This window comes from Dermacentor variabilis, chromosome 1, assembly GCF_050947875.1.
Source record: "Dermacentor variabilis isolate Ectoservices chromosome 1, ASM5094787v1, whole genome shotgun sequence".
Taxonomy (NCBI): domain Eukaryota; kingdom Metazoa; phylum Arthropoda; class Arachnida; order Ixodida; family Ixodidae; genus Dermacentor; species Dermacentor variabilis.
The window spans coordinates 252,299,463-252,326,955 of record NC_134568.1 but is presented as its reverse complement, the minus strand read 5'-3'; the positions used below and the strand labels follow the sequence as shown (position 1 = coordinate 252,326,955).

Here is a 27,493-nt window from a genome sequence, read left to right as displayed (position 1 = left end):
AGTACGTGTGCTATGTAATATGTAGGGCAAGACGCACCAAGATATGCGCGCAACGTGCTGTCTTTGACTCTAAAGGAAAACGAGGCACTCAATAATGATAACTTCTGGGGGCCATACACGATGAAAGAAACGGATACGAATAAAGGAATCTTTTAAAGGTTACGACAACGAGCTGGAAGTGATTTTTTTCCACAATCATTCCGTAAACCAAACAGGCCCTGCTCGCCGGCGGAGAGTTAGACGCGTCATGTTCCGAACTTGACTTAGTAGTATCTCGTCATGTCCCCAGCGGCCGCGATGACAGCGCACTTCCTGGAAGGCAGTGAAGTGCAGAGTGACTTGGACAGCGATGTGTTCATTCGCAGCACGTCTCACGCCATGACGATGGTGGCCCAAAGCCTATCCCTCGGGCAAACAATAGAGAGGGTGGTGAGTCAGCGATGCTTTCAATACTCCCTAGACATTTTAAATGATGTTGACGCCCGGGGATTGGGGCGGCCACTTCAGGAGAGTGACGGCACGCTCCTTGAGCGTTCCTTGCAACACACGAGCAATGTGAATCGGCGGCCTATCGTGTTGGAATATATAGTCGCCTTCCGGGATTGGGCTGTCAATATAACGTATGGAATCACTACATCGTCTATGATTGCCCTGCACCTTTCAGCGATGAACTTACCGTCGAGGCATATTAGTGGGCGTCGCGCAACGCTTAGTAAAGAATACCGGCTCATTTCACGCAGTAACGATGACATCAGCGCACCACCCTGACAGTAGCACATTTGCAGACAATGCGGCCAGCGCGCGTCGCCGTAGCAGACGATGCCGTTCAAGACCCGCACCTCGAGCACTTGCGCCTGCGCGAGCTGCTGCCGCAACCTCACTCAAGCGCTCGCCGCATCGCCGATGGAATGCGCTCCTAACCCTCTCGCTCGCACGCATTACATCATACGCGGTCATTCGAAACCGAAACTCGAAAGTGCCCTGGGGCGTGCTATAAGCCAATGGCGGTAATAGCCGCAGCCAAAGTATTGTTGCATTCACGTGGCTGCCATTTACTGCGCGCTGGCGTGTTGTGTGTCGTGGTGCGTGTGGCATGAGACCAGTGATGTTGTGCTACAGGTGATTCTCTCTGCGAATCATTGCCTCACCAGACCACCCGTACGACGGACACGTATTGAGTGTTGACCAGATACTACGTGCTGTTCCGTGTCGCAACTTCGTCGAATAATTATTTCGGCGAGGCAGATGGAAATACCTACTGTTTCGTCGCACGCTATTTCGCGCGCCCTGCGTTCTGGCGAAATCCGCAGCAAGTCAACAACGCAAGGTGTGGAAGCATTGCAACGAAAACGTCCGGGAAAGGTATGCGTATGTGACAGCAGCATTGTCGAAGTAGCAAGTCTAGGCGCACTTAACAGAAAGTGCACATGCATTTAGCTTGCAACAAAAGGTTCTCTTGTATCTCAGCGGCGACGCGTTTTTGAAGCCGCTTGCTACGTTTCCGTTCCACTTCGCTTTACTTCCAGGCGTAGCTGTAACGATTGCTAGTCCTTTGTCGTGTTACGTGGGCTTGTGTCGCTTGGGGCCACGTAACAGGTTTGCCGCTTCACAGTGCGCCATTGGTGCTCTGCAGGCGACAAGCGCGTGCTCTCGCCCGTCGCCTCCGGCTGCGCGTATGAAAAAAAAAAAAAGAGAGAGAGCGACCATCCATCCTCGGAAACGTGCAATCGGATTGGAGACTGTAACAACAGCTCCATAAAAAAATGTACTAAACGCAACGCACAAATGACTGGACCCATTTTTAGCATAAGCGAATTTCACTCATTTGTACAGGCAGTTCTGATGTAATTACCTTTCACTGTTGATATAATGCTTCATCTAAATATTAATAACATTTTTTGCCACTAGAAGGCAGCATAACTTCGAACACTTTAAATGACTATCTTGTTCCCCTCCTCATTCCCTAGGAATCGCTGCATCTGGTTCGTTTTCATGTTCATCTTCCGCCCCGCACACCTACACTTCCTCCATGGTGTAACCGGCTATGGCGTAACCGTTACCGAACGTCCCCCCTCATTTTTTTTTTTTCCGTGTTGCGATAGCACACATATATGAACAATTCTGGCGGATTTCCGCCGTCGGCATCGCCGCGTGATGTTCCGTGCAGAGTGCAAGTGCGATAAGATCGTGGCCGCAAGCCGCATCCACCGGCGACTGCGTATGCGCGGCCGCGCAGGTCCTATCTTGATGCCGGTCTACGATAGGCTACGCTCAGCGAGGGTTCGTGTGCGCTGCGTTCTCGCTGTTCGCGTTGAAGCGACGGGCAATACGAGGGTCGCTTGCTGCTACTACCGCTCTTCCTCAAACCATACTTCCGACACCGCGGACATTCCGGAGCGCGCGTGACACCGTGTCTGTTAATCTGCTTAGTAAGCGCATGCTTACAAGTTTACGCAGCCGATAAAACTGCTGTCTACCAATTTGTAGCTGCGACAACTTTGTTCCACATTACCCCACGAGGTTACGCTCCAACCCGACATGGCTACTTAGTGGCTGTGGTGTTGGGCTGCTCAACACGAAGTCGCCGGATCGAATTCCGGCCACGACGGCCGCCTTTCGAGTGGGGCGAAATGCGATAAGATCCGCGTATTTAGATTTTAGTGCACGTTGAAGAATCCCTGGTGGTTCAAATTATTCCGAAGTCTCTCACTACGGCGTGCCGCATAATCATTTCGTGGGTTTGGCACGTAAAAAACCCATAATATATTTTTTACTTCACGCTCCGCCAGCATCTTGCGATGAATTACAGTACACTCCCTTGGATTTTTTTAACGTTAGGTGATTCTGCTTGGGAGTAAATTGTACACAACATGCACGGACTTTTCTTTTTATTTACATACCTACTTCGCCCATTGGGCATTACAGTAGGGAGGACAGGTAATCAATATAAAATACAAGATTGCACACTCTTAAAAGTTTAAACACTTCAGACCATGGGTACAATACTAATCATACATGTGTTACATTCTGAGAGAGCAAATGAGACAGCACAAAGAACAAAGCAGCCTCTAAGAGTCTACTCTCACAATCACCACTCTTCACAAACAGGTTCTCATCGCTACTGTGCAGTGATAGAATAAATAGCTGTTTCACTAGGGCTCTGTCGTACGCCACAATGTACGTTCCGCATAGGGTAATACTCGATTCGTTGTTTGCAACAGCTTGGCATAGCAGAGGATGAGCTCAATATGATGTGAGGTCTTGTGCACAAGTTAATAATTCATTTGCACTTCATCCTCTGAGCATGCTCAAAACTGTCAGTTTTCATCGTTGCACTCCATTGATAGTACTGAATGTCACGGGGTTCTCTAGACAGTACAGATATGATGTGCGTACTTGGAGGTAACTCTAGTGATGATAACTGTTATGTGTGGGAGTAACGCTGGTCACTACCCTTATGACTAAGTTCAATCGAGCACTGTGGGCATGACGATCTTACTGTGTCACAAAGGAATTGCAGACTTGTAATGCTGGCTGACTCAGTCAGAACAGTGCCACATAGTACTGGTCTTCTACATCACATATTCCCGATATATGTAATGTAGCACATAGCTGCAACCATAAACCATTACCAAGCAAACACCACGCATCAAGATTCCTGCAGCAGCGCATTTCGACAGGCATTTTACGTTAAACGGCACCTTTACCAAACATCGCACTGCTTGTTGATCAGCACATGCACATGTAATGGAAGAAGATTTCAAGTAATGAATAGAACGAACATGAGGGGCATGACAGCTACTGCAATCATGTGCTGTCCTCTGTTGGAGAAGCAATATGACGCTGATAGAAAACTGCATATTGTTGTGCTACAGGTGTTGTACTCACGTTTATTCACTGCGCTTCAACATGTATGCATGTTCATATGGATTGTTGAATACTCCTATCAGTTTGTGAACATAGAAGAGCCCGAGTGCCTTCTTTCATGTGTGGTAACGTGCACAAAGACGGAGTATGGCTTGGTACTGTTAATAATAGGCACGCTTTTGGCCTGATTGATAAAGAGAAAGATGCTGTAACACAAGTGCATTATTCGCACTCATTTTCTTTGAAGAAGGTGCCACTATGTTATGTCTTTTTCTAGTTAATGTTGGTGCTGCAGTGCTAATGCAGCCACTGTTTACTTGTTTAAATAAATGTCCACCTATGAGCAATGCCAATATGCGATTTTAAAATGCCAAATTAAACTTCATTATACTCTTTTTCTCTGTGCATTTTTGCCTACAAGTTGCGCCATTTGACACAAATGCTGTATCGTTTGCTTGCAGCACCACGTACCTTCACACATTCTCTGGAGACCATCTTCCAGGACCTTACGTGTATGCGCGCCAAGCTCGGGGAGACTTCAGTAAGGCAGGTATATAAGCAGCGAGTGACTTCTATTTAATTTTTAATTCCATTTTGTGCAGCAATTTGTAGAATCAGTACAGTGTAGTTGAAGCAATGTTGCAGGATTTCACATAAATTTTAATCTCTGGTATCAGAAATGATTACAAACCTATGTGCTTACTCCGTGTAACCTGTGTATTTTCTCAAGGTGTTGGGAATCTGTACATACTGCAACAATAAATTGCACTTGCTTAAATGCACCCATTCATCCACATCTACCTACGTTTCACACGTCAGTAGGGATATAAGCAACTATGGATTAACAAGATTGTGTGAATTGCAGTGAAATCCCCAGTGAGTGCGACACTGACTGTGCGCATACTCCCTGTCGGCCTCATACTTTTATTGGCCGGTAATAGCAGCACAATCTTATTTGTTAACTGCTGAATTCAGGTTCGCATTTCACAGTCAGTTTTCTGTTAGGGTGACTCTTGTTGTGGCAGTTGTATGCATTATTTGGCTTCTAATTTGTTGCTTGGACTTGAATTCCGTCGTGGTCCATGTGCGAAGAAAATGCAAAGTAAACACGGACAAAGGAAGAACACAGCACGTGTGTGTTGTCCGTGTTTGCACTGTTTTTCACCCATGAATTTGTACCAACTAGCTCACATTCATAGCCTTTAGGGTGTTCATGATGATAGACACAATTATGCATTTTAATGTAGCGGCATTAATTGTGTAGTTATTGTGACAAAGCAACAACATTCAATGTCTGCTGGGGAAACTTCTCATCAAGTGATTTATGGAAGAACTGTGCTCCTGTACCAAACTATCCGTACATATGAAAACTATGTGACATTACGACAGATGCATGACATTTGTTCTTATTACAGCAGATCCTCTTCGGGATTTTCACACACACACACACACACACACACACACACACACACACACACACACACACACACACACACACACACACACACACACACACACACACACACACACACACACACACACACACACACACACACACACACACACACACACACACACACACACACACACACACACACACACACACACACACACACACACACACACACACACACACACACACACACACACACACACACACACACACACACACACACACACACACACACACACACACACACACACACACACACACACACACACACACACACACACACACACACACACACACACACACACACACACACACACACACACACACACACACACACACACACACACACACACACACACACACACACACACACACACACACACACACACACACACACACACACACACACACACACACACACACACACACACACACACACACACACACACACACACACACACACACACACACACACACACACACACACACACACGGGTACCATCACAGACTGTTGCTGCACATCATTGTTTCATTGCCTACCAGGTAACAATGTCCACGTCATCCAGACGGAGTAACACATACATTTCATTAAAGCACACTAATGTTTTCAATGAAAGACACACCTCTTCCATTATCGCACCTCAGTTATCCCCTTTAAACATACATTGTAGAACCAACTGCACCACCGTGGCATGCAAGAAGTGCAAAGAGCAAGTAATGGCAAGATGCATGATTGAAGATAAGTGTGAGTGAAAGGCAGTGTGCCTATGAGCACATTGTAAACTCCAGTGTTTGTGGCAGTGTATGTGGTTGCAAGCTAGTGGAAATTATTGCTACCTTATTATGGGCGAATGGAAATAACTGTGTTTTTAAACTTGTGTCAGTAAGTATGGACGGATATTGTTATCACAAGTGCGTTCATGCTGCTCAGAGCATCAGAGCAGACGAGTATGAGCTTTCAGTAAGTTCTCCCAAGTGTCATTTGCACCAAGGAGGAACAGACCTGCGAGTGAGCTGATGAATATGTGAATAAAACGTCGCAGCGCAAGTGCGAGTTTATGATGCGTTTGATTATATGTTGAGATAACCTTATGGAGCTGATAGTGCCTCAGCATGTTTGTTTGCTTCCACATTTTCTTGTGTCCCTCAAGGCAAATCATGTGACCTGTCACACCTGGCAAGTTTTTATTCTTTCTGAAGGGTCACCTGATGGACACTATCACATGCTTGGCGCTAAACTATCTCCACTTTCTTTCCAAGATGCTGTGGCATTTCAAGAACTTGCTCCACATATTTTTTTTTGGCTGACAGATTCCAACAATGAGCACAATTTCTATGTGTTGAGCTCGTAAGGCTGTTCATGAAAGTTTGCGCTGTAATGTGGCAGCTGCAATTAGTGCACTGGCGAAAAATTTTTGCATAACACTTTCTCAAAAATTTATTAAGTTCATAAGCTAACACACATGCCTTAGAATTTTCTGTCACTCTACACAAATCGACATCGTTGAAATAACAGAAAGAGGAACTATATACAGCTGCTTTGCTACTTACACACTGCCTAACAAAAAAGCGTGTGTCACGTTTCTTGAGATATTTAATCTCCAATTCTGAAAGCTTGATGGCCACATTGTTTACTTCCGCAACCAAGCCTTCTTCTCATCACTCTGCTAACATTGCGACATTACCAGAGACTGAGACCTTAGAAATGTGCCATTTCATGTAAGTGATGTCGTTATCATACCTTACTAACTTATGGGCAACTGAGTGGGCTAATTGCTGGCTGTTCATCTATGCAACCTGCCTCAAGCCATTTTATTGTGAAAACAATCTGAATTTCACAATAAAGGGGGGGAGTCAGTGGGTTGAGTCCCGAAGGAAATCATACTTTATCCTCAAATGCACAGCGTTAGAACTTATTATTTGAGCCTGTATTGGGGGTCGGGGGAGCAGCCTAAAGGACAGTCATTGATTCTTATATACGCCTCAAATGGCAGCCTTAGTGCCTTTTATGGGCACCTATATCCATAATTTTGAAGTATTTCACTTTTCTTGAGGTTACCCGGCTGCATAGACATTCACATGCAAACTTGTTACTACATACTACTTGCAAATTTTCTACTACGTCTGTGGTTTTTCGTTGGCAGGAATTGCTTGTTCCAACTGCAGAATAAAGGGCCATCTCTGCAATCTCCAGTCACCCCTGTCGTGTGCGAGCTGACTACATCATCACTACCGCATCTGAGCTTGACGCTCAAGCTTTACAGCACTTCCCCTTTCATTTTGTATGTATTTCATTACAGTTACATACTATTGCTATTTGTATAGCACACTACGTGATCTGCTTATGTGATCTAACACTTATTATTTATTATGGCAGCTACACAGGTTTGACATATCCTTCAAATGCCCATTGTAAAATGTATTTAACATTGCCTTCATTACCCAGTTCGACCTACAGATCAGATTGAGCATGTACATGACAGAGCAGTTACGAGGAACAGTATCAGTTCTGTTAATATGACTTTCAAATGTCAGGACCCTGCATTGGACAAAACATAATTTACAATTATAAATCCTTCGAAATACCTTGCTATCCTGGTCATCAGAGGAAGTAGGTGTCGAGAGATGAAATTTGTCATAATGCCAAGTAACTGCTACAATGTTGCATAGCGTATGTTCACGCTCTATGCAACGAAAGCACAAATCATAGTCATTTCTCTCTTTCGTTAGCTCAAAAGAAACAACAATAGCAGTGCAATCTAGCTGTATGACAAGGGAGTCTCATTTTCTTGAGGTAATAGTCATGTTGGCCATTGCAGGCATGGCAGGGCACTATCAAGGAACATCTAAGGTACAAGAGGTCTAGGAAAGAGTAGTGCATTGATTGGATTTACGGGAGAAAAATTATGCAGACATCTCACACTGTGGGAATAGGTGTACGAGAAGCTTTCATGAGCCTGCAAAGGTAAATGGTGTATTGAATCAAAACACCCTCTGAAGATTTATGTGATGAGAAATCCCTCCGTCACCAATGTGGACATTGCAGAGCATGCATAATTTGTATCACTGAGTGAACTGCGACGTGACTTGCAACACACCATGTGTTTAGCCTTTAGAACCGCACTAAACTGACATGTGATAGCGAATTTCAGTGGAAATTGAATCCCGTATCATCTCTATTCATCGTGAGCCGAAAGAATCATGCACTCACTCTTTGTCATCATAGCTATTTAACATGACTACAATGCCGAACGTCATTAAGCGCTGGCTTGCATGATGAAACATTGCAAGGGTGTTTTTCTTTGCCTCTTTCGGGAATGCATTCTTGGCGTAATGGTTAAAGCAGCAAGCTTGGTGCTGGAAATACTGCGTTAAAACGAACCTTTAATTTAGCAACACCTTTACTTAGTGTGCACTTTCACTTGGTGTCATAGCGCACCTGTACCGTGTGCTAGCAGCTAATTGAGACAGTTATAACGTTCAAGACGCTAAGAAAACTTCGCTTTAGGAGCTCATCTAGTGCAGTGACTTCACGTAAAGAAATCAACATGGCTAATTAAGGAAAACACTCATATTGCTATTAGAAACACATGCTACCTATGAGCACACTGTCACCAATGCCACTAACCATCAAGAAATGGGACCTTGTCTTGCAGCAGTGCCCAAAATCGACTAACGAGCTTGTCTGAGTTGCTGTAACATGTTAGGCCACTGCCTCTGCATTTCATGCATCTGACCACCTCAAGGAAGGTGTATGCGTAATACATACACTGTTATGTCATGTCTAACGGTCACGTAATGAAAGTGGTAAGCTCTGGTTACTATGTATAAACTTTCAGAATATTCCATGCAGCATGTTCCACATATGGTGCACTCTTTCCTAGTGGCCATAGGACAATGGCACTGGCCGTTGCAAATGACAGAATGGCATTTTAGAATTTGCGCAATGTAGTATTTTTTTAATCTGCATTAAACTTTTGCTATTGTTTCAAATCCAATAAAATGTATTGTACAAGTTGAAAGGGTACGCTTGATTACGTGGGCATGAACATTTTGTATCTTCGGGTTTTGCATTTCGCTCTAGCCACCTTGCGTGGGTGCCAAACGTGGACAGTGTTCACATCTTTTATGCTTCCGAGGTGGAATGCTGGTTGATCTCTCATGAACAGCTTTCAGAATCTGTCATGGCCAACTGATAGGGCGCTGTCATGGTAAACAGGCAAGATGCTTGGCCGCACGGTGTCTGGCACATAATGCTTCTCGCCCTGTGGTCAAATTGACTTTTTTGACTATATTACTTTTTTGGCAGCAGCAGTGGGGCGCATTGCATGCAGCCCGCTGAATCCTTTTCTCTACTGTCACAGGCGGAATCACGGAATCGGAGGCTGCGGAATCACGGAATCGGAGGCTGCGCCCCTGTCACGGAATCGGAGGCTGCGAACGGCAAGCTTCGTAGGTGCCGTAAACTTCGTTGCCCTGTGTTATCCTGGACCTGGCGGTCTGACCTTTTGAATCCGCGCCGCATTGCTGCCGGCCACAGCATTCTACTCAAGCGCTGTTGTTACCACATGCAGGCCACGGCCACAGCTGGGGCAGTGCCCTTCACTTTGGCAGCAGCGGCGAAGTGCATCGCATGCAGCCCGCCGAATCCTTGTTTTATCTACCGTCGCAGGTTGGTTACTATTCTTTGGTATTATTCGCACTGTACATAGACACTCCGCCGTTTGCTGTTTGCTGCCAGTGTGATGGGTTACTGATGATGTAAACATGACATGCACGGTTGAAAGTGTTCTAGGTCGAGGCAATAATCCTGTCATCTTTTGTGTTCTTGTTATCATGGAGCAGTGTAACTTATGGCAATGTGTGCTGAGTGATGGTGATCTTGCAGTGACCTGTACAGTGTGAATTTTTATTTCACGTAGGAGCATGGTCGCATGTCACTGAGCAACACTTTAAGGTAAAAAAGTTTGCAAACAAGCACTGGAAGCGTGAAAGGTGTAGGACAGAAGACGGCATGAACACAGTTGCAAGAACATACAACAGTGAAGTGGTCACTAGGCTTGTAGATGTGGACCGCAAGCTAAACATGCTGCTCGAATTGCTGACTAAGGTTAACGGCAGTGAAGAAGCCATCTAGCTACTCTCAGATTGCTTTGATGTCATACAGCAGTGCCAGGACCGCCAAGATAGAGAACTTAAAGATCTTAGGGGCAAAGTGGAGAATATGCAGAAATGCAGCACCACAAAAGAGCTAGACCACCTTCAGGCTGACATCGAGGCTCTTGAGTGGCCTAGTCCAAGCCTCAACGTCGCAATCCACGGCATTGCTGAAACGAAGGGGGGAAGATGTTCTTGAGAAGGTGAATGACTTGGCGAGAGAGCTAGAGCCAAAAGTGATAACTAGAGAAGACGTAGTAGCACTCCACAGATTGCCATCAAAGCCTGGATAGACACCAGGGATTATCATGTGCTGTGCTCGCCGTGAACTTAAGAATGCTTTCATGGCTAAAAGAATGGCTCAAAATGGCCCCAACGATAAGCGGTACATCTGTGAAAATGTGACATCTCGGTCTAGGAAAGTGCTTACATCCACCAAAGAATGTGCGAAGGGATCAGGCTATCAGTTCGTATGGCACACAGGTGGTACGATTCTCGTGCGTAGGGCACCAGGTGAAATTGCTGCGGTGATTAAACATGAAGATGACTTGAAGGCTCTACATTTGTAGGCGTGCTGTTCGTTTGGTTGCTTTCTGAAACTGCGTTGCCTCATGCACAGTTTTCAACATATACCAAAAGAAAAATGCTTCACTCCTCGAGGCCTCGGTAGAAAACAACTGAGCTGTGTACGTATGAATGGTCAGTCGCTGAATAATGACATTCCGGAATTGGAAGCTAGCTACTCTCAGAAGATCGCTTTGATGTCATACAGCAGCGCCAGGACCACCAAGAAAGAAAGAAACATCTTAGGCACAAAGTGGAGAATGTGGATACATACAGACACTGTGATGTTATGTTTAGTGAAACATTGTACAATGAAGATACTGAGGTGTTTAAATTGCCTAACAAAAACACATTTTACTTGAACAGGACATCAAGACGTGGCAGAAGTCTCTCGTTATTTATAGATGACTGTGGGAAAACTGATTTGTTAACTGATTTCTGTTGCATTACCAATGACTACGAAATGCTTTTTGTTGAAAGCAAGTGCTTGCTTCTTGCCACACGTTGTCGTGCCCCTGATGAAGACTATTGCACGTTTTTCACTTGAGAAATTTTTTATTTTTACAAGTTAGAATAGGCAGAGAGTTATGATTGGCGGTGACTTTAAGACTGACATGAAAGGTGCTACTCGCAAAACAATAGACTTTGAAAGACTACTTACACATATGGTTACGCGAGTGTTATAAAGTGTGAAACATCAACCTCCACATCAGATGCACTGCTTGACCTTTTTATCACAAACTATGACCCAACCAACGTCTCAAATGCCGTTCTAAGCTGCTGTGTAGGTGACCATATGCCAATATGTATGTCTCTTAACGCTCCCAAAAGTACAAATAAAACAAAGAAAATGTGTGTAACCTTGCAAAGCATCAGGGAAACTCTGTGGAAGTATTTCAGATCAAGATACACGGGACCTGCTGGGATAAAGCTTTTTCTAGAAGACTCGCCAGAAAAGGCTTACGATATCTTCATTAGTAACGTCGTGGTCGTGGCAGCATACAGGAAACACTTTGTCACGAAAGAGCGAAAAATCAGTACAAAGATTCGAAAGCCTTGGGTAAACGAAGAGCTCTTAACGAAAATTAGAAAACAAGATAGGTTGTAGGCGAACTTTTAAGAAACTCGGGAACCTTTATGTTACAGTGTTTAAGACCTTCAGAAGTAAATTAACAAAACAATTATGAACGGCAAAGCGATGCACATTATATTAGGGAGTTTGAATCTTGCACAGTACAATTTGATAAACTATGGAACAAGATAAACACTCTTACGAGACAGAAGCAGAAGAGAGAGTCACCACAAGAAATTTAATTAAACGGACACCTAGTCTAAGACTAGGAACTTGGTGATGTATTTAACCAATACTTTGCAGCCAAGAATGTTGACCCAAATTATTGCCACACTAATGATATCACAACACCTAGAAACAAAAAATTCCGTTTTTTCTCACACCGACTCTGCTGAGGTATGTTACGTTTATTTGAACCTCAAAAGTTCACGTAGCTGTGACATAGACGGCCTGCGCATACAGCCTATTGTATATGTCATTTATGATATCGCCCCAATTTTAGTGTATATTTACAACTTGTGTACTTCTTGTACTTTTCTTGACAGAATGACAACTGCCAGAGTAACCACCACTTTTAAAAAAAGGTGACAAACAGAAATGTACAAAATTATCACCCAACATCGATCCTCCCAATTTTCTCAAAGGGATTGGAGAAAATTATGCAAAATCGGTTTTCATCATTTTTGTACCAGATACCACCTTATAACTGAAGCTCAGTAGGGATTTCTGAAGCACAAATCCACAGAACTGGCACTATTAGATCAGAAAGAGTACACGTTAAAAAAACTTTGACAACAGGTTATTAGCAATCCGTATATTTGTTGATTACACGCAGGCTTTTCACTACATCAATCACAATATTCTCCTCAGTAAGCTATAATGGTATGGGGTAAGGGGCACACCACTCGCAGTATTATTCTCCTATCTCAATAACAGACATCAGTTTGTCTCAATAAATGAATTTCAATCTCAACCCAAACAAATAATTTCAGGTTACCACAAGGAAGTATTCTCGGGCCGCTACTTTTCAACATTTATGTCAATGATCTAATACCTATTTACCAACAAGCAAAATTTGTTATGTATTGTGATGACACTAGTATTTTCTTATCGTCTCAAAGCTACACAGAATTGCTGAGAATGGCAAATGAACTTTTGATAGGCTTTCTTTTTGGCCAAACAAGAATTGTGTACACGTTAATCGCAATAAGACCAAAGCAGTAATTTTTTGAACTCCAGGTAAACAAATCCCACAGCATAACAATATAACGTTTGAGTCTATGAATATTGAGGTTGTGAACACAATTATAATTCTTGGTGTAACCTTTTCCAACAGCTTACAATAGGATGGCCACATAGACTAATCCCCCAAGAAACTCAGCAGCACACTTAGTATGCCAAGTCACAGTAGACACACTTTCCCCACTTCTGTTAAAATACTGCTTTATAAACGCTTTGTTTGCGTCGCATATCAATTACGGTCATTTAGTATGAGGTACTACCACACAGACAAATCTTAACAATATGCTCGTCATGCAGAAAAGGGTGCTACGTATTATTACCGATGTATCTTACATTGAACACACCGCACCACTTTTCGATAGGTACCACATAAGAAAAATTAATGAATTGTACACATATAGACTCCTACGGGAGTTACTTAAGTATAAAGAAACATAATGTTACGCTTGCGGAAATTGCCAACCAGCATCACAATGTACCTGCCTACACCACCCGCCGCACTGAAATATGGAATGTTGTGAGACATACGACAAATATAGCAAACAGATGCTTGAAAGTAATTTACCGAGGTTATTAAATTCTTTTAAAGAAATAGACATTGATATTGGAAGAATGAACCCTCCAGAATTCGAGGCTTTTCTACGCTCTTATGCTTGGGTGTTACTATACAAATTGTAACATGGTCTTCCCTTAATAAATTTTAAATAAATCTTTGATATAGCTTATCTCTCAACACTGATTTAGAAACATTATTACATTGCCTTGTTTATGAGCTTCTTCTGAACATTTTCTTTTGCTTTGCAACCACTCCTGTGCCAAGTTTATAAGATGCAGGGCCAGTCATGCCTCAAGAGGGCTTTTGACCTCTCATCCTCGAAAATGCATTTCCCTTGTTATGTTGTAACGACTATTTTGAGGTGATTTTGATTTCAAATTTCCTCTGTGCCCTCCAAGATGCCGTTGGCGACCACTTTGTTCGTATTTATTGCTGGTGAAATAGCCAGCCTTAACAATGCATCTACTTCTGGCAGCTTGCCCATTTGTCTATTGATCAACTCAAATGTTAATTTCTACAGTACGCTCATCCACCTCACAATTGTAAATGAATGCTCGTGCCTTTGGGCTAACTCTAATTGCTGTCGCTCTTGGACGACTCCGCTTACTTTTGCTGCGTGTTAACTAAGGTGGACGGCGTTGGCCGTGCACGCAGGAGCCTCGAAGGAAGGAACTTCACTCGTTGGGATCGGTTTCGAGACTGGTTTACTTACAAAAGATAGATCGAAGAAAGGAGGATGGAAAGAGAGAAGTTACAGAAAGTCCACGTTCTCTTTTGGCCGCACCGAGGCCTTCGTCCTTGTCAAGGGCGCCCGCGCCTCGCACTGAGTTGGCGGTTCGCCGAATAGCTGGTGGAACGGATCAGCTTGTCAGTAGATGTGCCGGCCGGTACGTGGTGCAGTGGGGCGTCCCTCGCCCGTTCGCCGTCTCCTTCTCTCTCTTGCGTCGTCGGTCCCCCAACCACGGGTGCAAATATATGGTGCTCGCTTGCGACTTTCATCCTCCCCCGCAATGAGCGCCGGCTCATTCCCGGCCACCATTGTTAGCACAGGCTGGCACCTCCCTGGGCTCGAGTGGGTACAAGGCTTGTACGGGTTGTCGCAGTTCGCTTTAGTTCGGGAGAAGGATCTTGCAAGCGCGTACTCGGCCATCTCTTCCAGGAAAGGTCTCCAAAACACGACACATTTTCCACATCTGGCGTGGAGCCCGATCATCCCGGAGGAGAACTATGTCTCCCTCACCGATGCCTCTACCACTGCCTGGCTTTGTGATAAGCGCTAAATGAAGTTGCAGTAGGCATTCGCGTCTCCACCGTTGCCAGAATGAGTGAACAAGCCCGGTGCGTCGCCTCCATTGGTGTGTCTCTGCTGCCGATTTGACTTCAGTGGTTTCTCGGAAGGGAGGCAATTTCGTTAGCTGGCGGCTGACAAGGAAATGGGCTGGAATCAAGGGCATAAGCTCCCCCGCGTCCGAAGACGCGAAAGTCAGTAGGCGAGAATTTACGGCAGTTTCGGCTTGGGTTAGCGTTTGAATTTAGATCAGGTCCTGCGAAGAAGACGTCGTTCAGTGACAGCTTTTCCGCCGCTTTGGAAGAGGCATCGAATACGGCTCTCAACTTGGTTGTTTTGCTACCAGGCCAGAGCACACCTCGGTGTGGCATGGCGCGTAGTAAATGGGCCCCAGCGGGGACTCACCAAGTTCATTCGCTTCCTCGGTGTGTCCAGCTTGCAGGTAGTTCCTCATTGCCTGATCGTAGTCTAGAATGGCTTCTTCATGTCGCAGCAGCTTCGCCGTTAATGAGCGAAGTCTGTGCGATGATGTGCTCTGATTGTCCGTCATGTCTGATGCGTTCTCTTTCCATGGGAGAGCTACTTGGTATCTATCGTTCTTGTGGATGATTGTTTCTTCAAAGACCCGCAGAACGCTGTCGTCTTTGGCAGTCAGCTGTACATCGGCGACGATCCCAAGGTGCTCCATCTCCCAGAATGATTCTAGTTGACGAGAAATTTCGTCGGGTGCTGTGGTCACACCTACCCGCATCACTCCGGTGGTTGCTGATAGTGGCTGGAATGCCACAGGTGGTACGGAAACAATGTGGTATGCTTCCTGCTCTGACACGTTGCCTGTCACTGACGGAGTTGTCGACCGGCTCTCGTTAGCTGTCTGACTCCTGAGAGCTCTCTTGATCTTTGTTTTGAGGAAGCAGATTTTCTGGGTGTATGCAGCACAAGCTTCTAATTCTGCATCTAATTCTTGAAGATCTATCTTCTTTTCGATGCTCTCGTTAACAGATTTCAACTCATCTGCTTGTTCAAGGAGAAGGTCGAGGTGTTCCTCAAGCTCACCGACCTGGATGGTTGGCGATTGCAGTAGGTCGCTGGCCGCTGCGATGATTTTCTCGATTGCTTGTCGCAGGGCGGCCTGCTTCTTTTTGTAGTCGTTCCATGGCCCTTTCGATGTCAGCAGACGAAGTATTCCCGGGTTTCGGCACGAAAAATGTAAATGAATGCTCGCGCCTTTGGGCTAACTCTAATTGCTGTCGCTCTTGGACGACTCCGCCTACTTTTGCTGCGTGTTAACTAAGGTGGACGGCGTGGGTCGTGCACGCAGGAGCCTCGAAGGAAGGAACTTCACTCGTTGGGATCCGTTTCGAGACTGGTTTATTTACAAAAGATAGATCGAAGAAAGGAGAATGGAAAGAGAGAAGTTACAGAAAGTCCACGTTCTCTTTTGGCCACACCAAGGCCTTCGTCTTTGTCGGGGACGCCTGCGCCTCGCACTGAGTTGGCGGTTCGCCGAAAAGCCGGTGGAACGGATCAGCTTGTCAGTAGATGTGCCGGCCGGTACGTGGTGCAGTGGGGTGCCCCTCGCCCGTTCGCCGGCTCCCCCTCTCTCTCGTGTTTCGTCGGTCCCCCAACCACGTGTGCAACAATGTATGGTTCTCGCTTGCGACTTTCAACAACAATTATATCCGTGGGGTTGCGTGAAATTGAAAAGGTAGGCAAGTGCTTCGGTGTCTCATGCCAGTTTAACCTATTGATTATCAGCGCATGTTTGGAAATGCCCGACAGCCGTCACCATTGCAAGAAGCGTGTTTACTCGAATCTAGGCCGACCCCAATTCTAAGCCGACCGCCTAAAGTCTGAGGCCAACAAAAATATATATATATTACCTTGAATGTACTGAACAAAAAAAACGAGGACAGCGTTCACAAAATGCAAACAGCATTTATTTAGCCTGAACGTGCAGAGCTCGTTCAACGTCGTCACTGCTAGACTCGTTGCTGTGTTCCTTGTCCCTGTCAGCTTCAAACAGTGCACTATCTTCGGTACCGTCAAGCGCATTAGATATGCTGCACTTTAAATTTAAAGCTGCGCATGATCAAAGTACCTGAGATGTCGCCCCATGCTGCAGCTACCCAGGCCGTTAGCTGCGATAGCGATGCACATTTGGTGCGGCCTGTTGCCGTTAGCATGTGGTCTCCATCAGTCAACGAGCCCGTGTAATATTTCCGCAGACGATCCTTGAAAGGTTCGTTGATGCAGACATTAAGTGGCTGCAGCTGGCCCATCATGCCGCCCGGAATGACAGGAAGGTCCGTGTTCGCTTGGGCGAGCGCTGCCTTCACGTCTGTCAAGTGCCCACGGTAAGATTTGACGACAAGGAGTGAGTTCTTTGTCAAAGGGCACCTGAACGCTGTCGCCACACAGTCTTATCCCACTATTCCACCATCACACCCGTCATCCACCCGTTCTTATTTGCCTGCACAATGACATTTCTTGGGACAGTTTCTCGAGCAGGCAGTGTCTTGCTTTTAAATATCATATAAGGAGGGACTTTATGTCCATCAGCTGTGCAGCAGAGCATCACAGTTGCGCGCTGCTTCTCGTAGGCCGCACCTTCACCTCCTTGGCATCCTTTTCATTCATGGTGTACGCCACTGGCATATCAAAATACACAGCCGTGTGGTCACCGTTGCCAATTTGCCCAAGGTTGTAGCCTGCCGCTTCTCTCTTTCGCAGCATGTAGTGCTGAAAAGCTATCGCCTTTTCTTCAAAACAGCTTGGGAGCTTCTAGGTGATTGAAGTGCGATGTCGGAGGCTGAAGCCGAAGCGCTTCATGAATTTCTGAAGCCAGCCCTGGCTGGCTTTGAAATGCTTTGGCGTTAGGCCTCGCTCCCTCGAAAGTTCCCTAGCTGTCGCTTGGAGCACTTCTGTTGTCACTGGAAGGGCAGCTGTTCTCTGCATCCAAACAAAGTCGGCCAAAACTGTCTCCACTTTGTGCTGACGGCCTTTCTTTAGTCCGCTAAATGCCATCCTCGTTGTGGTGCACGCAAAAAGCTGCTGTCGTTGTCCCCTACAACGACGGACATTTTTCTTGTCGACGCTGAGGTCCCACCCAGCTTGAAGGTTCGACAGTGCCTCTGCGGCTATCACAACTTTTCGTTTGATAGCGGCACTGTAATGGCATATCCTGCTTGGTGCCATCGCGATACCACCACGCCGCACACCAATACGGCTGACACGACACAGGTCAAAATGGTGACCGTGCTTGTGTACGGTTGGCTACTGGCATGGCTAGTAGGGGCTGCAATACTGAATTTTTTAGATGGCCCTAGCTATGCACCATATTTAGCTGTTTCAATGAAAAGCTGGCGCATTTTTTAATATCCTCGATTCTAAGCCGACCCTAGAGTTGTGAATATTGACACGTGTACTTGTTACCCTTTTATCAAGCGACACGTTTCACTGCCTAACAAGTGTTATCGCACAGCGCAGGACGCGCCTGCATATATCGGAAGTTTCGGAAATGTTATCGATGCTTCCATCCGCTGTCTGTGGCCGAACCTTGTGTAATCTGAGTGCATGTGTGCGCGACGCAAATAATGTGAACTTTGTGGAAGGCACGCGGGTCCCAGCAATTACTCTGGAACATTCGACGACTGATGTATAAAAGCCAATGCGCTTGACCCGCTGATGAGATAGCACCGCTACCGTTGTGCTATAAGTGTAGCCTGTTTTTGTGGGCACAGGTTTGCCCAATAAAGTTAGTTTGTATTTCACAGTATTGCTACTGTGTTTTTCAACGTCACCACCACGTGACAATATGGTTATATGAAAAAAAAAAACTATCGGCCTAGATTAGAATAAGTACGGTAGTTACTTTTCTGTACTCGGGTACTTTTCGTGGGATTTCGTATATATGTATGAGTAATAACATGCGACCTTGGCTTGGCACCCCGATGGCCGTGAGTCATCTCCTGTAGGTAGAGGACAATCGCAGTTACATAAAGGTATGCATCCATGCTGAGCTATTCGAAGCCCACCACTATCAAGGCAGCAAGCACCTGAAGATGTAATTATATGAAGGTCTTGATATTTTCGTTAGGAATGTAGACTGCAAGCAAAAAGTGCACCTGTCTTACAGATGTCAAGCACTTCCTCATGTTGGCATTGCGTGGCATGAAGGCTGGAAAGTGTCCAGATGGACTTAGAAAGAGTCGCGCAAGGAATGCAAATTGTGATGGTTTGGCCTTTGCTACTTTTCGTGTGGTCATTCGAACATTTCGCCCTGAGATTTTGTGTGCTTATCGTTAATTTGGCATACCTCACTGCTTTGAAAAGGTGTGATACATGACTTACGTGCTGGTTGTATGGTTTTTATGACAGAATATTGTCCATGTAGACGTAAAAGTGACCAGCAAAAGTTCGAACATTGTTCCTAATTTTTTTTAACCAGGCACACGAACTCTTCCAGCCAAATGAGAAAGCATTATGTTCGTACGCATGAAAAGTCTTATCAAAGCTAAACACAATTCTTTTGTCTACTTGGATAATACTTTGGCATTACACTTTGCGCATACTTAGGTGAAAGAAGCACTCACATTCTCCACTTTCATTAGTTGTCATACATTCGTGGCATAGCAAATGGAAACACATATGTCTGTTGGTTTGTATGTCGGTACTGTATGCACAACCTGAAAGTACTGTTCTCATCAGGCACACTTTTTAGAAGTGATGAAACTGGGATGTGGAACGCATTATCATTTTATTGTGCACCATGTGTTCCAGTTCAATTTCGAACCGTACTTCTCACAATACAGTGCACAGGACCTCTTGTGGACTACACTTGTGTCTCACAGCTTGAATGCAAATTCCAGGAAATACATCGCAGGAGCGTCATACATGCAGCATTACGTGGAGTTGAAAGAAGTTGTTTATTGAGCAGACTGTTCAGTTTCCCATAGTGCAGCATAGTAGTACCTCATGTGCTAACTCATTTAACACAAACACTATTGCACTATACAAGGAACGCGACGTCAATAATACAATTCGAGGTGATCCTCCCAACATTTATCAACAATTTCTCGATTTCTCATTCAGACACCCCATATTTTGCAGCTATGACAGTGGGAATCAGGCAGCAGGTAGCAGTAAATAGTTGGACGTTTAGGCACGAACTTGCTCTTACAAAAATATTCACTCTAGAACTGGTGTAATGGTGCTAGCTGTTCTATAGAACACTCAAACTGCAGGTGAATTTCGACATTTTGGTGAAATCTCCAATGTGCATTATATCGAAACTTTAAGTCTTATATTGCAGTTTCACTTACTATGCATATAAGTGCAGTAGTACATGAGTTTTACACAGTAGAGGCCACATTTTCGGAAATATCATGCAATTGGAATAAGCAAATTTGTATGAGAAAAAGATAAAAATGTTATTGAATATGAAAGTTGGAGACAGCAGACGGTTTCGTGCAGTGTTGCCAAGTTCTTCACATTGGCGTTGCGAACCAGTGGCAGCCATGCTTGGTTTGGCCCCATGGCTTTGGCCCTGCTGCTGACAGTGTCGCCTGAATTGGGACTACACTGGCATTGTAAGTGCCGGCGATGGGGAGCGAGTGCTTTGTCTGCCTCTCGCATCGAAGTGTCTCAGAAACTCGAGTTTACTCAGTCTCCAAACCTTAAGGCACCTGAAAACAGTGCACATGATGCCACACCATCTCAGCGCACCCACTCTTTGCACTCACTGCAGATTACTTTTAAACGGTGCACAGGCGGCACATGTGCTCAGCCACATGCACCTACGACTGCGAACGTGCTTAAAATATATAAGCAGTGGGGTCTTCGTGCTAAACAACACGGAGCAGAGTGAGACAAGATGACGGGCGCTAACTTTCAACTCCGTGTTTATTTTATAAAAAAACGTATTTGTAGGCCCACACACCGAACAGGCGCAATCACCGCCCATGAAAACCAGCCGCTTCCAGGAACACAAATTCACTTGTAGTTGGAGCAACTGAAGGGTGAACTGGTGCAGTTATCATTGGTCCTTACTGTCACATCAGCTTCAACAAATCCTTGCTATGACTGCCATTGCTGTATCTAGCCAAATAGCCCAGACAACTATATTTCTAAAACACATGTGCCAACTCCCCCCCCCCCCCCCTCTGCGTTCTTGATAGTGTAACCGCACCCCACCCCTTTCCCCGTGATTGCACAGGAAAACGGTGCTATCAAACCACCGTCCTCCTCCACTCACCATCGTCTCCCATTACTCACTCGCAGCCAAACATTACATCGTGTGAGGCACAAAAATTGCACTCACACATTTCATCGTTAATGACAGTGCTTCACCTCAGTGGTCGTGCAGCGCACAATTTTAGAGGTACATGCGTAAGCAGCTGCATATAGTTCAACCATTCAACCATCTTCATCTGGACAAGCTTGGTATGTTGTCTCGGTATACCTTTGCGGTGAAAGTGACATTTCCTTACGTTGATATCGAGTATAAACACACTTCAGTATATTGAAATTTGAAACACATGTTCGAGGGACAACTCCTAGAAAGGTAAATATTTTGTTCCATTGATGAATCTGTTACACTGACAATCTCTTATGTGAAGGCGCAAATGTATATTAATGCTATGTTTACTTACACTGTCTGATTAAATTCATTCAGTGTGTAAATTGAAATGCTGTTGTAAGCTAAAGTTTACTTTACGTACTTTCATACACCTCATTTGTGCACTTTCTAATCGCCATGTTGACACTTGATGAATGACGAACCGTTCATCACAAACCATTGTTACAAGTTACCATCCTCAGCTGTCAAGTTTCTTGCCTCTGTTGCAGCCTTCCATAATCGTATCGAAGCAAGTGCAAGTTGTTTATGCTCCCTCATTTTTCTTTTTTTCAGGCAAATATGGAAAGACTGCCTTTCAACTTCGGGACAGCACCTGAGCTCTCTATTCCTGTACCATCGCATCGCTATATACAAGGATCACACAAGTGCCACGACAAGAATACTGAATAAATATGCCATTACATTTCGACTTGCATAAGCTCATAACATAATGAGAGAAAGTTGATGTAAATTCTGCTGCCGTGACCATATCTGTGGCATGTATGGCACGTTTACTTTCATTGTCATCACTTCTAATTATCTGTGGCACTGCGCTGTTCACAGTATTTTGTGCCACAACTTCTTCTATGCGAGGAATGGTAGGGCTCTGTATAGCTGACATTTCAAAGATGGTACACACGGCATGATGTGTAAAAAATGAGGCATTAGCATGGGCATGACAAACTAGACAAACTGTACATGCAGCAGCCACACCGAATGTTTTAAAAATTAGGTATGTGTCACCGTGTTTGTGTCAATTCAGCAATATATCATCACTGAAATAACCTGTACTTGACATGTAACATATTTTATCGCTTTTTTTAGGGCTAATCACTTTCACAAGACTGCATTTTCTTAGTAGGCTACAGTTTCCCATCAAGACGACTTATGTCACCTGGCTGAGTTACGATATAATCTAAACACTACCAGTCTGCGCATAAGTGGCAATTAAAGGTAGTTATTGGACTTTTTTGTGTCTTTGCATGAATATTAACAAATAGAAAGCAAACAATGTTGCATCATCTCAGAGATGTTTTTCTGCATTGTATCATGTGAGCCAATTTAAGTCTATCTGACAAACACATTTATGATTGGTGGTGTCCACTCGCATCAATAAAACATTTTCGTAACTGAGCTTACTAAATGGTCATGTACAGTGGCAACCACAAGTATGCAGACGAATGATGCAGCCCCGGCATGCCGGTTAAAATCAAGTGCTACAGCCTACGTACGTGTACTCAATCCATGCAATGCGTTTCGGCAATGCCACATTGCAGAGCTGTGCAAGGTAGAATTTTCTTGCTTGTTTCATGATCTCGTATCCTTTCCTTTTAGGTACCGTTGCCATAACAAACAAAAATTTACTGAACATTTCCCCCACATTCTTTGTGTTATGGGTGTATGTTAGGGTTTCACATCTATGGTGTTTTCGTAAATTCATTACCCTGTTCAGCTTTCTCCATTTCAATATGTATGTATGCTTTGCCAAGTACCTCGGCAAAGTGCTTGTGTCACGCGCAAAGTGTAATATGCTTTGCATATGTCAAAAAAATTAATTCGCGAATTTAACACATTTAATCAATAGTGCACATGCTGATGATTGGTATATTAAAATGGGATAAGAAACAATTGAAACAAAAAACTAAATTGCTCTCAGAAATCCCCGAGATCACATTTATGCAAACCCTTTGATATACATAGGTCTGCGTAGGAATTTCGTGGGGAATCCTGTAGTAAAAGTTAGCCAAGTGAAATTTGTTGGCAGAACAATTGCGATTTGGCAATCGGCCAACTTGAAATTTGGGGGTGGGCTAACTTGACATTTCGCCGTAAGCCAACTAATTTGAGAACACGCCAACTGCAAGTTTATGGGTAAGCCAAATAGAAAGTTGAAGATGGGCCAACATGATTTCGCGGGTGGGCTAACTTGAGGTTTCGTTGTAAGCCAGCATAAATTTGAGGGTCGGCCAACTTTAAATGTATGGGTGGCCCAACTGAAGTTTGGAGGCAGACCAGCTTAAATTTAGAGGTTGCACAACGTGACATTTCAGTGTGAGCCAACCCTAAGTTTGCGGGTAGTCCTACTTGAAATTTACGGGTGGCCTTACTAACATTTCGGGGTGCCCAAACTGAAATTTGAGGGTATGCCAACACATACTTCAACAACTCCAGTGCACTTTCTGCATATGTTGTCATAAGCCCTCTTTTCTGGTGAAAGGGGGCCTATCAATTACTTTCTGCGCATAGTAATATACGTTTTCTTAAAGAACAATCTCTATTTCCCACAATCATAACTTTTTTCGCATAAATTCTGGTCTTGCATGTTGCATTGTCATGTGTAATGCAGTGATCACATACAAATAACTCAATCTAATATACAATATGTGACGGCTGTGCAGTGAATGAGTGCTTCTATGAACCATTGCTTGCCTTCCACTCTCACATTGCGACTGAAAGCATGAGCCTATTGTATGCCTTCCCTGTACATATCTCATGTACTTCCTACTAGACATCTTCACCTGCTTTCAACAATTTCCTTCCACGCCGTGCCAATACCATTTCGTAGAAGTAATATTGCTGGGCCCCCCCCATCTCCCCCTTTTCAGTCGGATAAAAGTCTGCAAATACTGCACAGGCGACCACGCCAACCTGTGCTCATGTGTTGCATAACTGCAGTCACCTGAGCTCCTGCAAGTGATGTTGACCACGTGAGCTACTGCACAAAGTGGTACTGGGTCGTTTATAGCTTATACTAGTAGTTGCATTTATTCACCTCAAGAAAGCTGGCCAGCTACGGACTGCCACTGCGAAGCTTGCCAAGAGTGACCGTAATGACCCCAAATGGAAATGAAAAAGAGAAAAGGAAACATCTATAGAGCGTTCATGTACAGCCCTTGCGATGGGTAGTTCTACTAATGTTGAATTACCTCTAGCATTGAACAATGAGGACGCTTAAAAAAGATTACGCATGGCAAGCAGCGACTACAAACTTCACTTAAAGTTGGCGCTCGTCCTATGTGTTGTTTCCGTTTGGTCTCGTTCTTCAGTACTGCACAGTTGTTTCAACATGTCTCATAAACTCTCCGAATCTTCTGCATGTCTAAGGTCAATTTCTAGAATTGTGTGGTCACTTCGTGGTACATTCAATGCAGAATGCTTGCATCAGTCAAAGGTGATGCACAGTGGCAGGCAAAATCCCACCCCCCACCCCTAAAAAAAAGCACACGGTGTGAGCAATGATTGCATTTGTGGTTCTAAAAATGGAATGCACTCTGTTGATGGCAGTTCAGCACAAGAGAGTGACAGCATCTAGACCCTAATAATCTCGCTAGGAAGCATACTGTGGCTACCTAGTGGCAGAAATTCAGCAATTCGCAACCAACCAAACATTGCCGCTCGTGGTAGGGACATGTGTTCCATACAAGACGGCACCAGACAGCGATGTACGCAACTTGACATTGCACCAACCCGAGCGATGAGGTGAGTTGCATGGGTGGATGAGGGACCGCACTTTCAGCTGTAGTATTTGAGTATCGGCAGGACTGTTGCTTTGGGGGGCATTTTAACAATGTCGACACCAACTTTTCTTGCCGTCCTATAGTCCCCATGCATTCAAGAATATCGCATGAGTGTACTGTCAGCAGCCGAGATGATGGTCAATGATAACGTTAAAAACAGAAAAGGGGCCGTTTCTACACACTCCAGGGTTAATGGTCGCGCTGCTCCTAAGGAAATCAAAGCCACACGTGTAGGCGACCAACCCACACATTTGGAACGCACCAAATGCCAAATGTAACACTTGAAACCATTAACAGTGTATGTCCTTGCACTGTTCCTCAAGGTAACTAGCACAATGAGCAGAGGCAAAGTGATGTGCTGACTTTTCTGTAAGAGAATGTCTCGCAACCACGCAAGAACGTTCTGCAGCAAACATGGCAAGAACAACATCACAGCTCCTTCCAGGTTGAGAACCGTATCGGTAGCTCTCAACACATTTCAGGTCTCCATTGTGTTTGCCAATTGGCGTCGTGGAAATTAGTCTACGTATAGTTCGTACAATTTAGGCATATTCCCTTTGCATGGGGTTGTGACGGATGGTATCTTAATTCCCTTTCCACGAAAACATTAAAGATTTTAGTGAGCACCGGCCAACATGTCTGGCGCATGCTTTGTGGGGGCGCATGCTTGACAATCTGCTCAAGGCTGTTGTCATTTATGGAAAGAGCCTCAAAAGTCTCTGCAAGAGATCTGCCATCGTAGCGGAGACACTAGTTTCTCTTCCAATACTATCTTATTGTACAGAGCATTTTTTACAACCGCTGGATCTTCAGTGGCAAGGCTACGATACATATAAGTTCGTACAGACACCGCGCAAAACTGCGAAGGTACTTCATAAGAGATCCCCGTTGCGGTGGCTTCGCGGCTGGGCGATAACGTCCGTGCCCCGTGCGTTGGGGCAGCGCCTGGGGTCACGTATAGGACGGTCACAACTGATCTGGGGTCCCTCACTACGGCGTGCCTAATAACGAGATCGTGGTGTTGGCACGTAAAACCCCAGAATTGCGACATGAGACACTACGCTGCCTGTATCGTACGTCAAGTTCCTCGTTTGCGCCTTGTCATTGCACGAGCGAGGCGAGTCTATTTCCCATTGGCACAAGCCACTGCCAGCACAGTGTAGCAAAAAGGCAGGACAACGTTGGCATTGTATCCACTTTCATTTGAGAATAGTCTTTACCTCGCGAGGTACGCCGTATACAGTGCCGAATGCACGACAAATTCTTCGTTCCACGACCATGCACGCTGCTCGCGGACGTCGTACAGTTAGGTGTAAACTGCCGCCATGCGAGCCGTTGTGATATTGTTTATACAACAACCCACCTGGTCCTAGGGGCCCAACGAATTTTGCAAAACTTAGCGACAGCACGATAGGGTGACGGACTCGGCAGCCGCTGGGCAAGATTAGGCCTACTGCTACGTACTATGAACGAACGGAAGGAATTACACTCAACGACGCAACGGTACACACCTGTACTGCTACGCTACCTTAGAAGTGTTTAAAATCCGATAAGCTATGCAGTCGTACGCACAGCATTAAATATAAGCAACAAATAAACTGCATGTGCACAAGAACCGCACAACGACACCAGCGCGTACTCGACCACTTTCAAGCGCCTCCTCGGAATAAACAGGCTTCTTTTGTGATGGCACACATTCGTTGGAAACAAAATACCAGCGACGATGCAAAATATTGCACAAACCTTTCACACAACGCGTTGCTTATTCCAGAAAGACCGCTTTCACAAACACACCTACCACAGAATCTAAACAGCTGATCGGCCGCCATTTTGTTGCGCATTTTCAATGGGCGACTTTTGAAAAAGCATACAAAGTTTTTGGCAATTTAAGCGACGTCAAGATGCTTTGTAGCCCAATTCACGTCTTTCTTGTAAGGCTCTGTCATACTAAATTTTGTTATTTCCCTGTACGCGGTCTTCATACTGCGCACTACTTTCTCGAGCGGCATAAATTGCTACGCGGTCTGCATAGAGTTCTTAAAACAGCTAGAATGTGCCTTGATTTAGTAACGTAGGCTACGCCATCTGTTGAACAAAAAATTTCAAATCGGAGCAATAATTCAGCTAAAGCTTCCTCTTAACAAACCAAGGTGCAAA

The 27,493-nt window shown here is 44.9% G+C and overlaps 2 protein-coding genes and 1 long non-coding RNA gene across 8 annotated transcripts in view; 1 reads left to right on the top strand and 2 right to left on the bottom strand.

Annotated features, from left to right (window-relative positions):
- Positions 1-27,493, bottom strand: part of LOC142560877 (uncharacterized) — a 118,771-nt gene that overhangs the window by 90,847 nt on the left and 431 nt on the right. The gene's annotated exons all lie outside the window — the stretch shown is intronic.
- LOC142560866 (uncharacterized) lies at positions 1,092-27,380 on the bottom strand. Its single transcript, XR_012823458.1, has 2 exons — positions 27,080-27,380; positions 1,092-1,667 (listed from the first exon to the last, which is right to left on the bottom strand). It is a non-coding gene; the product is annotated as an uncharacterized LOC142560866 (long non-coding RNA).
- On the top strand, positions 1,229-22,784 carry LOC142560844 (uncharacterized). 6 transcript variants are annotated; one of them, XM_075673247.1, is made up of 7 exons: positions 1,229-1,362; positions 4,329-4,413; positions 7,465-7,602; positions 9,685-9,772; positions 9,895-9,992; positions 20,675-20,790; positions 22,113-22,248. In XM_075673247.1, the coding sequence occupies exons 2-7, from the start codon at positions 4,382-4,384 to the stop codon at positions 22,154-22,156; spliced, it is 516 nt and encodes a 171-aa protein (XP_075529362.1). In that variant the 5' UTR covers positions 1,229-1,362; positions 4,329-4,381; the 3' UTR covers positions 22,157-22,248. The 6 variants fall into 6 exon arrangements, 4 of the variants coding, with proteins under 4 accessions (XP_075529362.1, XP_075529367.1, XP_075529356.1 ...); XM_075673252.1 differs by lacking the exon at positions 20,675-20,790 and having other exon boundaries at positions 22,113-22,784; XM_075673241.1 differs by lacking the exon at positions 20,675-20,790 and having other exon boundaries at positions 9,895-10,010; positions 22,113-22,784.